Below are 13882 nucleotides of genomic sequence, written 5' to 3' on the forward strand. Positions count from 1 at the left end.
TAATGTGGGCAATTTACACTCCACCAAATTAAGAGCTACTTACACAAGTAACTCAAACAAAGGGAGTTCTATTACAAAAATATCTTTCACTTTGTAAAAGTGTCCGACGCCTAGCTCCAAGTTCAATTCCCATAAAGAACTCTTAGTGCACTTAAGTGCATTAACTCTTGAAAGGCACAAAAAACTTGGAACTTATTTTTTTAAAAACCTGCCTTCAATTGCAATCAACACACAAAAAAACATTTCAGAAACAAAACTGAGGACAAAGGGGAAATTTTCTGATACATGAAAATAGAAATGAAAATTATGTAACCATAGGAATGTATTATATAAACAAATACACATTTAACGATTATAATTTTGATTTAATTTACTCATCCCTTTGTCTCGTTGTATTTCTTTCTGAGGGTACACGTATATTCCATATACCAGAAGCCTGTGAATGAAAAGGTTCCCCTCTCTGGTCTCCTGGTTGTCAAAGTGCTTTGCATGAATCTTGCACACATGACTTGAGTCTTAATCTAGAGAAAGACACTTTTATTTATCCTTGGCTCTGGGGATGTTGCCTTCCCCTTAAATACCTTTGCCACTGGGTCTTTCTTTATTTGTAAAGATGAAGATGGACTTTTACATTTCCATTCCTAAGACTTTTCCAAGAAGGGATTTGTGAAAAGCTCAAATGAGCCCCAGGTCTGTGAGCCAGCACAGGTCGACCCCAAAGGAAAGACAATCCAATTCATGAGAGAGTGTGGGAGGCAGGGAGAGACACACCCGGGTGACCTTAGTGCCCCCTGAGGGTCTCGTCGGGGGAAAGTAGCTGGTGTTGCATTGGTGTGAAATTACAGTCAGAATGCAGGCAGAGGGTCTGATCGCTGCAGGTGCTACAGACTTCCCTTCATGTCCCGCTCAGCCAAGTCCCTTAAGTTCTATTTAATTTAATTACACGTGTGGTAAGGGGTTAAGGGAGGACTTATCAGCATACTCAAATAGCACAAAAGCTAAATAATAAAAAAGACAACAGCGACAAAATAATAACACCCAGCACTCACTTTGTCCTGAGCATTAGTCTAAGAGCTTTGGGCTTATTAGGCCATTTACCCTCCACAATAACCCACTGTGATAAGTGCTGTGGTTTCCCCCGTTTCATCATCGAGAAAATCAAGGCAACTCTGAATCTCTCTATGGCAGAGTGCGTTATTGCGGACTGATTTGTTACTCGTCCCCAAATTCATCTGTTGAATCCCTGACCACCACTGTGACTACATATGAATCAGGACCCATGAGGAGGTAATTCCGGTTAAATGAGGTTGTAAGGGTGAGGCCTTAACGTGTCACCCCAGAACACGGAGATAAAGTCAAGAGTTAGATGCTCTAGGCAGATCTCAGTTCAGCATCAGTTGTCAAAGAAATACTACAATGTGGAAAAAGCAATAAGGCTTCCATTTCCATCCTGGAGTTTATAGAGAACTGGGAAGAGCATTCTGCCACCTTCTCCGCAAGTAAAAGGTGAGACTAACTTCAAATGCATGACTTTTCTTGAACCCATGGGAGAATCAAGGTCTCAGGTAAACAATCAAACAACTTGTGTTTCTGAGGAAAACTTGTCTTTCTTCTGTGGGAAGAAAAGGGACCCAAGCTTTGGGGAAATGCAGAATGGCAAGCATGTAAGTTCCTAAGAATATTCAGCTAAAAAGTTCTAATGATTTGCATTTCTCTAATAATTAGTGATGTTGAGCATCTTCTCATGTGCCTCTTGGCCATCTGTCTGTCTTCCTTGGTGAAATGTCTATTTAGGTCTTCCACCCATTTTTTAACTGGATTGCTTGTTTTTTTGATATTGAGCTCCATGAGCTGTTTGTATATTTTGGAGATTAATCCTTTGTCTGTTGTTTCATTTGCAAATATTTTCTCCCATTCTGAGGGTTGTCTTTTTGTCTTGTTTATGGTTTCCTTTGCTCTGCAAAGGCTTTTAAGAGTAAGTAAGTCCCATTTTGGAATATTACTCAGCCATAAAAAGAAACGAAATTGAGTTATTTGTAGTGAGGTGGATGGACCTAGAGTCTGTCATACAGAGTGAAGTAAGTCAGAAAGAGAAAAACAAATACCATATGCTAACGCATATAAATGGAATCTAAAAAAAAAAAAAGGTACTGATGAACCTAGTTGCAGGGCAGGAATATAGAGGCAGACACAGAGAATGGACTTGAGGACATGGGGTGGGAAGGTGAAGCTGGGGCAAAGTGACAGTAGCATCGACATATATACACTGCCGTATGTACAATAGTTGGCTGGTGGGAAGCAGCTGCATAGCACAGGGAGATCGGCTCTGTGCTTTGTGACCACCTAGAGGGGTGGGATAGGGAGGGTGGGAGGGAGGCTCAAGAGGGAGGGGATATGTGTATGCATATAGCTGATTCACTTTGTTGTACAACAGAAACTAACACGGTATTGTGAAGCAGTTGTACTCCAATAAAGATCTATTTAAAAAAAAAAAGGTCTAATGAATCAATACAGGCCAAGTGTGGTCAGCATGAAGACCCTGCAGGTCCCAATAAAGGAGGATTTGATCAGCTTACTTTTTCTCAACAATCCTTGAGATCCTTTCCCATCTCGGTATTGGCTGGGAGAGCAGAAAAGCAGGCACTGCCAAACCACTGACCTCTCTCCCCTATGGAACAAAAGCCTTAATCTGCATGGGGAAGAGCAACAAAATTGTCACATTAGGGCACTGGTGGAAACCCTCTGTAGCTAAGTGAGACAAGAGGTTAATAAAACAAGAAAGAAAGGGATAGAGAGAGAAAGAAAGGAAGGAAAGAAGGGAGGAAGGAGGAACTTTCTCCCCCTGAGAGAGAAGCAGGACTATGCACAGAGCATACAGAATTGTACAGAAACTACTCTGTATGAATCCATAATGGTGGATACAGATCCTGATACATTTGTCCAAACCCACAGAATATGTAACACCGCGAGTGAACCCTTAAGCAAACGATGGACTCTGGGGCATATAACTACCAGTCAGTGTAGGTTCACTGACTCTAAGAAACATACCACTGTGGTGCAGGACGCTGATAATCAGGGAGGCTGGGTTTGTGTGTGTGGATACAGAGGATATATGGGAACTCTCTATTTCATGCTCAATTTTTCTGTGAACCTAAAACTGTTCTAAATAATAAAGTCTACTAAAAAGAAAACAACCAAAAAAAAAACCTCTGTCCCTAAGAGAGGAGCTGGCATATGTGATGCCAGGCCCAGCACTACAGCTGAAAGAGGGATGGGAGCATTTGTGAAGGCTGCACCCCCAAGACTCAGGTTCACAGGGCCCGTCTAAGACAGAGCCTGGCTGAGACACAGTTATCGGAGAATGCTCCCCTCCCCTGTCGGCCACCAACATGCCAACATGGGTCAAGTACAAAAAACAGTGGAATACACCTAGAACTATAACAGAAATTTGGCACTGCAGGCATTAGGTACTGGATAATTCTATTGTGGAGGGTGGGGTGCTGCCCTATGAGTTGTAGGCTATTCATCAGTATCTCTAGTCTCTATTCACTAGACGCCAGTAGCACACCCCAAATTCAAAGATGTCGCAGGCAGCACCAAATGTCCCCAGGAGGCAAAATCACCGTAGTTGAGAAACACTGCACTAGAGAAAGGTCAAGAGTATGGTGTCTGCAGGGCAACCACGGCAACAACAAACTACAGTCTCAGACCACTCTCGACCAGATTAACACACACCCTCACACTGAAGGACTGGCAGGAGGTAAAGTGTGTGTATATATATGTAATAGTATAATTTCACTATTACTGTCCTATACAACATGCCAAGCTTTCAACAAAATATTATAGGAACGTGAAAAGCAAGAAAAACCAGTCTGAGTTCTACTTCCAGAATGACAGTCAGGGCAGTTCCACGGATCCATTCCCCAGTGAAACTAGTATAACTCGTGAAATCTATTTAAAACATCTCACCATTTAAAGTCTAAGAAAGTTGTCCTAAAAGCAAAGAGCAAATGAAGAAATATTTATTCAAAAAAATCTACTTAAATTTTGACAAGAACAGCAAGAGTCCTTGACATTTTAGCCATGGCCCACTCCCTCCTTATCTCGCAAAATTTACAAAAAATAGTAATTCACAATAGACTACAGGCCTAAATGTAAGAGCTAAAACCATATAACTCTTAGTAGAAAACACGGGTATAAATATTCATGACCATTAATTAGGCAATGATTTCTTATATGTCACAGCAAAAGCACAAGCAATACAAAAATTAGATAAACTGGACATTATCAAAATAAACTTTTGTTCATTAATGGACACTATCAAGTAGGTGCAAAAATAACCCTCAGACTGGAAGAAATATTTGCAAAGTATATATATCTAATAAAGGACTCATATCTAGAATATATAAAGAACTCTTACAACTCAATAATAAAAAGACAAACAACCAGTTTAGAAATGGGCAAAGTGAACAGACATTTCTTCAAAGAAGATATGCAAATGACCCATAAGCACATGAAAAGATGCTCAATATTATCGCCCATCAGGGAAATGTAAATCCACAATCATTAGATAACAAGTGTTGACGAGGATGTCGAGAAATTAGAACACTCATATATTGCCGGTAGAAAACAGTTTGACAGTTCCTCCATGTTTAAACGTAAAGTTACCGAATGACCTAGAAGCTCCACTGTGAGAGAAATGAAAACACATATCTCCACAAACACTTGTACACAAATGTTCATAGCAGCATTATTCATAATATCCAAAAATTGGAAACAACCCAAACGTCCATCTAACGAAGGAATAAATAATATGTGGTATAACCATACAATGAATGTTATTTAGCATCCATGCTACCATATGGATGAACTATGAAGTCATTACACTAAGAGAAAAAAAGTCACAAAGGAACACATATTATATACTTCCATGCATTCTGAAATATCCAGAATAAGCAAATATAGAGTCAGAAAGTACATTAGTGGTTACCTAAGCTTTGGAGGGCTGGGGGTTTGGAGGGTTATGCTTAAGATGTGCAGGTTTTCTTTTTGGAGTGATTAAGATATTTGAAATTTGATTTTTGTGATGGTTGCACAATTCTGTAAATATTTTAAGTTATTGAATTACACGTTAAATAGGTTGATTGTGTAGTATGTGAATTATATCTCCGTAATGTTGTTTAAAAAAAAAAGAAAGAAAAAACACAGTCTGAAGAGACAAAGCAATTGTCATAACCAAACCCAGATATGACACAGATGTTGAAATTATCACACAATGAAATTAAAATAATTATGATAAATATGTTAAAGATTATGCTGGGAAAGGTAGACAATATTTAAGACCAGATAGGCATCTTCAGCAGAGATGTAAACTGTAAGAAAAAATCAAATGCAAATTCTAGATATCAAAACACAATAACAGAGATGGTGATTGTCTTTGACAATTTCATCAGCAGACTAAACACAGACAAGGGAAGAATCAGTGAACTTGAAGACAGATCAATAGAAATTATCCCAGCTGAAATATGAAAAGAAAAAAAGAGTGAAAGAAAAAACTAAACAGAACACATCATTCAAGGTCTAATGGGTAATAGCATTAGGTCATGCTACTGCATCACTGGAGTCCCGGAAGTACAAGGCAGAAAATGGGGCAGAGAAATATCTGAAGAAATATGGCTGTAAATGTTCCTAAATGAGAAACACAGCAAATAACAGATCAAAGAAACTCAGACAGTATAAAGCAGGATTAATACCAAAATAGAAAAAGCACACAAGTAGGCCTATCATATTCAAACTGCTGAATATCAAAGAAAAAGATAAAATCTTAGAGGCAGCCAGAGGGAAAAAGCAAATTACCTACAGAAGAACACAGCAGACGTATCATCAGATAATATACAAGGATGAAAACAATAGAGTGAAATCTTTTAAGGACTGAATGAAGAAAAAACCCACATCTCACTCTAGAATTCTATACCCTTTAAAAGTAAAGGAAAAAACAAGCCTAGTCATACAATAAAAACAGGGGGAATTCATTGCCAGCACATAAGATAAGAAATGTTAAAAGAAGTTCTTCAGGAAGAAGGAATGTGATATAGATCAGAAAGTTGGTTCTAAACAAAGAAAGTAAAATTGCTCTCCTTCTAGTTTCCTACAGTGGAATCCTGGATTATTGATTTTAGATCTTTTTTCTAACATATACATTCAACGCTATAAATTTCCAAGTGCCACATTTGTTGCATCTGCCAAGTTTGATAAGTTGTATTTTCACTTTCATTTGGTTGAAAATATTTTTTTAAATTTATCTTAAGAGTGTATCTTTGACTATGCGTTATTTAGAACTGTGTTGTTAATCTCCAGATATTTCTGAGTGTTTCAGCTATTTTTCTGTTATCTAGTTTAACTCCATTGGGATCTAGTTCTAGTACATTTTTTCGTAGATTCCTTAGTGTTTTCTACATAGATGACCATGTGGTTTATGAATAGGGACAATTTTATATCTTTCTGTCAAATACAGATGTCTTTTATATCTTGTGCTTGCCTACTGCATTCAGCTGGGAAACTGATGAAACTCACTGGGAAGCCACCAGAGGGGTGCCTATGGAAATGGCCAGGAAGTTACTTGCTGGGGCACCTGGGAGGTTCCCCTGGAAAGCAGCTGGGATGCCCACTGACTTGCCGCCTGTATGGGTGCCACTGAACCTTGCTGGGGGCTAAGGAACACTAAGTGTCTCACATTCTCATGGCTACCACACACAGCACACTAGTCTGGAAGAGAAGCTCCTTCCCCATGCAGTGTCCCTCAGCACGGTCTATTGCCAGAGTTTAACATCATGCCACCTAGCAAAGGAGACATGTTTACAGGGTCCAGCTCCAGGGTCACACAGCAGGGCAATAAGGCGTGTATCTGGAGCTAAGAGCAATAAACTGAAAACGGGCACGGTCCATTCTTCGGTACTCAGCTTCCAAAAGCATCCTTCTGTTCACATTTCAATTTTCATAAAACAACTCTATTTTTCCACCTAACACAAGAAAAAAAGTCTCAACGGTCGTTGCACCCATTCTGGCTCTATACATTACTCAATTACTCCTCAAATTCAGTCAGTCTTACTACATTTTCTGTTACCTAAAGACTAAATTGTAAAGTTAGGCTCCAACTGCTTGTATGTAAAATTACACTTGGAAGAAGACAGAAGAAGATTAGCATACGCGAACAACCACATGTATAACAGAGAGAAAATATGCAAAGCTTCTACAAGTCCTCACTTCTGTACTGGGCCCGGGCCCAAGGTCCTAGCTGATATCTATGGCTTCCTTCTTTTGCTACCTATTTCTTTTTTTTTTTTTTTTTTTGGCCAAGGTTCTTTATCTAAAGGAGAAAACTTTTCTAGAGATTTCAGAAACAGTAGTAATGTTAATGACCTAATTCAAATTGACAACAGCATGACAATTAACATATAAAATTTCATATCTATAAATGAAGCTTGAAACTAAGTGTCCCTTAATCAACTTATTCCTGGAAACAGCTATTATAGGAATAACAAGAGACACTGATTCCAAAACTGAGATTTTTTTTCTTTGATTTTTCTTTTTTTTTTCCTACTTACTTCTTCCTTCACTTGCCCTCAGCCTAAACATAAGCTGGTCAGGGGTCTTTACTCCATGTAAGGATGAAACTCTTCCTTCGCGAGTTCAGGAACTGATTTTCCAGAGTTCTACCTTCTTTTGTTTCTATGTTTCTGGAATTTTCCACATAAAGTCCTTCCTCCCTCCACTGTACATCACCCAATTTCTCCTTGCTAACCAGGCTCCATCACTCCAGCCAGGAGAGGTACCCCTTTTGCTTCCTAACGGGTTGGTAGCACCTGGAGGCCCAAACGTCCATATGACGGCCTCCTCTCCTCTCAGTAGCACCTTTGTTACGCCCCTGGTGGAAGCCCTGCCCTCTTGCGATGGAAAACCTCAACTTGCCTAAAGGACAGCGGCTCCAACTTGCCTAAAGGACAGCGAATGTTCCAGATGTGAGTTCCCGTCGCGGGCCCCAGAGAAAGCGCTCGCGGCTTTTGCAGAATCCTCACAACTCCAGGAGGCTGGTCCACACTATGTCCTCCTGTGTTTCAAGGGGGCAAACCGAAACCGGGAGGGGCCAAAGGAACTTTCTCCAGGTCAGTCACAGCCAACTAGGGCCCTCGGTCTGCGCATCTTCCCACCAAAGCCGGCGCTACCACCTAGGCCCACCCCTACCACTCCTCAGGTGAAGCTCATTATCTCAATTACCTCCAGCCCTCCAATAGCATGGGCGGCGGGCTCTTTATCCCCAGGATACGCAGAGCTTCATTATCACCGTCATAAAACCAGCGCGTCGTGCACACACGTCCACTCCCCGGGCGGGACGCGAACCAGCGGGAACCCGTGCAGACTCCCCCCGCCGCGTCTGCTTAAGAAGCCCAGCCCAAGAAGGCCCGCCCGCGGCGTTCAGCTCTGCGCAGGCGCAGCCGCTCGCTTCCGCCTAGGGGCGGGGCCAGCGCCGCGGGCCTGTCAGGTGAGCTCAGCCCCCAGCGCGTGTGAGCCTACGGAACTCTGGGGCTGAGGCGGCATGGCTCCGGACCGGGGCCTGGCCTCGGCGACACCGTGGCCGCGGGAGAAGCCCAGGACAGGGACCCAGGCGGGGGCTCCCCGCCCCGGTACCGTCGGAGCCCGCCGCTTCCTGCTTTGTCTCTACCTGGTGGGATTCCTGGTGAGTGCGTGCGGGGCTGGGCGCGAAGTGCCGGCTGCGTCCGCGACCTGGAACCCGATCAAGGGTGCTTTTCCTTGCAGCGGTCTGCCTGGTGATGCCTCCCTACCTCTCAGTCCCACTCTTGCCGCGTAACCCCCTTACCTCTGCACCTGACCACAAATGAGGCCTGCCCATCGCGCCTGCACTGGGTCCAGTTCGCGCCCCCCAATCGCAGCCCCGCCGTTTAAGACGCTCCAGCACCAGCTTCAGGTGTGACTCGGTGACCGAGTCGCGCTCGAGGGTGGCCCTGGGTGTTAGATCCTGTGGCAGGTGCATCACCTGCAGCGTGGACAGCAGGGGCGCTCGGGGCAAGCTTGGGGAAGCCCAGCCGTGCAGTAGCTACGGGAGCGGTAGGAACACACAGGTCCTTCTTACCAGGCCAGGTGGGGAAGTTCTGTTGGTCACCCCGCTTGGGCAGAATTAGGTACATTTTCCTTAGGGTTCCTGGTAGACTGGAATGCTTAAAAATGCAAATCACAGTGAATTATACACATCTGCCTTTCGACAAACTTTATATAGTGCACAAGGCAGGTTCGGTTTTGTTACGACTTGTGTGCGCGTCCTGGTTTAATAAGGACAATTATTAATTTCCCATGTAGAATGGGAAGATTAGAAAACTGAGTGTATGGTAGGGTAAGCCATCCAGCCAGCTGGCCCTCCATTTATTCATGGAATTTATGAAAACCTGTTACGGGGTAGGGGTTATGGAGCTCCAGGCACTGTAATACACATTCCCAACCGGGAAGACCCTGCAGTATTACTAACTGAGCTTGTGTTGGTAATTCCTGTGCCATTATATGCGGGAACCCTACATCTGCCTCTTCACCCCTCTTTCCCCAAGTCTAGGCCTGGTTCAGTTGCCCTGGTTGTGAGCTAATCCGGGTTCGGGCAGCCTTGGGACAAGGACCCAGGAGGATTTCCTCTTTGCTGGGCCTGGGACTTCATCTTGAAGGCAAAAGGAGCTGGTCAGTTTTAAGTGTCAATGGGAGGAGGCTGCCTTCTGAGGCCTTGAAGATGGTCCCCAAGGGCACTGGGTCCTGGCAAAGAGGAATTACTGTTTTCTGCCCAGATGCAGGTGAAGATCACGACTCCCCAGTCTGATGCCTGACTCGAGTTAGGATGCTGAGCTGTGCTTAGCTCGGAGAGGAGTGGGGAGACGGCCTCCTTCCCCATCCTCAGTGCAAGGTGTTCAACAGTCTGTAAAGTTTAATGTTGAGCTAGTAGTTGTTAAGACAACGATGAAAGCATGTTCATCAAATCCCTTAGACACAGAACCATGAGACACCCAGGGAGGGCAGCGTCTGCACCAGGATCTCTGTCTCCAGTTACCGTGGCAGACCCCACCCCAGGCTCAGTGCTTGGGTTCAGAGCCTGGCTCTCCTTCTGATCCCATTTCTTTAATCTTAGTTCAGTCTCAGAATGTGGTGCCTCTTCAGCCTTCCAATCCAGTCACCCAGAATTCAGAACCGTCCACTGTGGGTGGTTCTTCAAATTTGGAAAGGGAGTTCTGTGTCATCCATGCTCTGGTAGGGGATGGGGACCACCCTAACTCAGATGGTACTGGAATCTGGCTCTGCCAGATGAAAAGGACCCTCACCTGGAAAGTCCAGACCAGGGTTCAGAGAGTTTTGGAGACCAACATGACGAGAAGGCAAAATAGTTTGAGATTTTTAAAATAAATTTGCAGATCATTCACTATGACCTTCCGATACAGATTTAAATATTCCAAGCTTCTTGTATGTTGGCTACATGCTGTGCACATGGCACAGTCTAATCTAGCAAGCCTGATGGAAAGTTTTAATAATTTTAATAATGAGAAAGAAGCATTAGGTCTCTAATATCTTAAGGAGAAAATGTAAGATTTCCCAGAGTTAAAAGAGAATAGGGAATTTTTTAATGGAAAACGTTGTAAACAATTAAAATATATGCCACTTTGGGTATCCTTGAAGAACCTAAAGGCTCTTTGTTAGCTAACATCTAAGGAATATTATACATAATTTAGTTGTTATTTTTAATATACCTAGGGATGTAAAGACCCCTAAGACTTTTAGGAAGATGGTTTCCAATTGGAAGAGGAAAGGAATAAGATGAAAGCATTTGCCAAAATGTTTTGTTTTTAGCTCTTATCTGTGTTTCCAGGTTTTAATTTGTTCAGGAAGGAAGACTAAGATGACCCTCTAGGTACTTTTTGATTAGCATCCTAAGATGATGCTAAGATCTATGATTGCGGTCCTTTCGTTCCTCCAGATACCCGGAGAGATTTAGATTCCATTTAATCAGCTTTAGTCAGGTGATAATTCTTTTTTTAAAAAAAAGATAATCCACTAATCAAGAAATATTTGGGTTCCTACCCTGAAAAGGGTCCTAAAACTTTAGAATGTGTTCATCAGATATCACTGAGAGAGGTAGATGTTCCCCGAGAAGGGTTTAAGTGGTCCCCTCTCACCTGATTTCCTTATAAATGGTTATAAGCACATGACCAGTTGCCAGATTTGAAGTGCACTCAAAAGAGGGTGGTTTTGAAGAAGCTATGGCTTCAGAAGAAGGGAGAAGCTGCCTTTTATAGTCATGGAGAAGTCAATTTTAAAACAGAACTTCCTGAGAGGAAAGAGCTAGCAGCCGGCTAGAGAAAGATAATATTTTTCAGGCTAAGTGTTAAAGTAAGTCTGTTATGAGTTGCCGTTTTCATATTTACCTCCTATAGATTTCAGCCTGACTACTTACAGCTTCCCCTCCCCTTCTTATTTAGAATAATCGTTTGAAATAAATGACAAGTGGTACTGGGAATTTTTTTGGGAAAAAGAATCTTGTTGGACAATTGAGTTTCCTTTTCTGAAAAAGCCAGAAAATTCAATAGCTAGCTGATGTATTTTGAGTCTTATAAATCATCAGCAGGCTGATGGGGCAAAGCTGATAGTAAAGCCCAGAAGAAACTGGCTCAGAAACAGAGGAAATTTTAAGTAATCTTAAAATTGAAATAATGAGCCATGGTTCTGGTATTATAAATGTGTCAGCTATTTAAGGTCACTGGATATTAAGTATATGGCCATCTAAAGCTTTAACCATGGAAAAGGGTCCCTAAGAAGCGTATTTGGAAGTTCGTGTTTCTATGTTAGGTTAATGTACAGCCACCAAGAGAAGGAAGCAAAGGATTAATTGTGGAAGAAAAAAGATATTTCTATTTAACCAGGATTACAGGAAAAGGAATTTGGGTTGAATATAAAGAAAACTCTCTGTGTGTGTGCAAGATGTGTTTTTCCTCTCCTGAACCAGTTGTAGCAGGTAACCAAGTGACAGAGGAAGGAAAACAAAACTTAAAGGAAAAAATGTCTTTCTACTAACTCAAAGAGTATTAGCCCAAACGATCAGTACTTACCCCAGAATTGAAGGAAAGAGAACACGTTTCCACTTCTGCTGTGTCAGACCTCCCTCAGCCATCATGTCTCTTAATGTTCATCCCGTTTCTACCACGCAGGTACTGTTATCCCCATTTTTTACAGATGGCAGCACCGACGCTGGTAACATGAAATAACTTTCCAAGGGCACATGCTTAGTAAGTGATGGAGCTGGAATTGAAAACCTCTGACCCCAGGGCCCATGCACCTTCTGTGCCTTAGTGAAGAATGGCAGGCCACCCCCTAGTACACCAGCCTTCTCCTTTCTGCTGTACTGAGACTTTCCCTTCAGGTCTTACCTCGTCAGGCTATAGACGGCACATGGGTCTCCTTCCTTGACTCCGGGAGGAATTTCACATTATTTAACAGGTGCTGCTTTGCTCAGAAATACGCATTACCCCTCCCTCTTGGCTCATTTCATTACTCCCCATTTTTTAAATCTGAGGAATGCATGTAGTACGTGCTCCTTGAATATTAAGGATCAGTGACGAAGAAGCTAAAGTTAAAAAGGATTCTCAGGGCGATCCAGGCATTTACAGGTGGCAGCTCTTGTTACACATTGTATTTGGATTTCTTGATTCCTTGAATTTGATGAGTATAGCTTACTGTAGAATACAATTTTGAGTTCTTGTTTGCTCCAAATTTTAGATACTGTGGGGTTTTTTAAATCAGTTTATAATTAGGATCACCACTTTAAAGACACCCAGGCCTCAGTTTCCAATTTGCGTTAATGAGCGTTTTGTTGCTTAGGAGTTGTTTGGTGTTAGCACGGTCGTCCCTTTACTGAGCCTTCATGTCAAGTCTTTTGGAGCGAGTCCAGCAGTTGCTGGACTAGTAGGTGAGCAATCCTGCACATTTTCAGGGCACTGATTTTCAACCCCCCTGAACTGAGTACCTGAAAACACATCAGTCTTTTAGCTAAGTAATATCCAACGGTGAACTGAAAGGGGGATAAAATGAATTTTCAGACTATTTCAAAGTACAACCCTGGAGCAAATGTAGTTCATCTTTTCCTAGACTACGTATGTTCAGAGAGGTTTCCAGGTATAGCATCACCCCCATGCCCCACACCGCCTGTGACGTCACAGGTACTTACTGAGCCTCTCCGGGGAGCTGGTTAGGCATGGACTCCTGCCTGTGGGAACCTGTAGCCTAATGTTATAGTCATGGAGAAGTCATGACTTCTCACCTCATGCAGGGTGAGAAGGACTCTCTTAAGGTCCCTAAGGGTGACCTTTGCCTCTAGTCTCTCTCCTGCTTTCCCTCCATTTTATTCTGAAGGCCTTTTACTAAAAATTATATTAATTTACTCTTCCATCTGAAAAATTATTATGGGGTAATTTACTTTTTAAAAATGGTCTTTTTTTCCCTAATGTTTTTCTGTTAATTTCATCCATTTTTGTGATGGGTCTAGCTGATTTTATAGATATCACTTATGTTTTTTACAGGCTCCTCCTGCGGCGTTTTGCAGTTCTTTTCCAGCACACTGGTGGTAAGTCCTCTTCCACCTGGCAACACATGTTGAAAGTATAACCCTACGCCTCTGAGGCCACCCATCATGGCTGTAGTAAAATAGGGGGTTGAGGTTTACCAAAAAGGAAGTGTGCAGATGGTGAGGACTGGCAGTGCCCTTATTTCAGGAAGGATCCCTCGGTCATCTCTCTCCCTCAGTTGACCTCTGAGAAGACATAGGCCTGAAGAGATTGCGTGGCTG

General features: G+C 42.6%; 2 protein-coding genes across 4 annotated transcripts in view; one reads left to right on the forward strand and one right to left on the reverse strand.

Annotated features, from left to right (window-relative positions):
• Window positions 1-8374, reverse strand: part of TMEM182 (transmembrane protein 182) — a 69509-nt gene extending 61135 nt beyond the window's left edge. The window contains exon 1 of the mRNA XM_060169298.1: window positions 8275-8374. The gene's annotated coding sequence lies outside the window, so the exon portion shown is untranslated. The remainder of the gene's footprint in view (window positions 1-8274) is intronic.
• A 169-nt stretch (window positions 8375-8543) lies between these two features.
• Window positions 8544-13882, forward strand: part of MFSD9 (major facilitator superfamily domain containing 9) — a 28422-nt gene continuing 23083 nt past the window's right edge. For all 3 annotated transcript variants that reach the window (XM_060168703.1, XM_060168705.1, XM_060168704.1), the window contains exons 1-3: window positions 8544-8734; window positions 12919-13006; window positions 13617-13660. In XM_060168703.1, coding sequence (XP_060024686.1) covers window positions 8594-8734; window positions 12919-13006; window positions 13617-13660 — 273 coding nt within the window. In that variant the 5' untranslated portion in view covers window positions 8544-8593. The remainder of the gene's footprint in view (window positions 8735-12918; window positions 13007-13616; window positions 13661-13882) is intronic.

This window comes from Lagenorhynchus albirostris, chromosome 13 (genome assembly GCF_949774975.1).
Source record: "Lagenorhynchus albirostris chromosome 13, mLagAlb1.1, whole genome shotgun sequence".
Classification (NCBI taxonomy): domain Eukaryota; kingdom Metazoa; phylum Chordata; class Mammalia; order Artiodactyla; family Delphinidae; genus Lagenorhynchus; species Lagenorhynchus albirostris.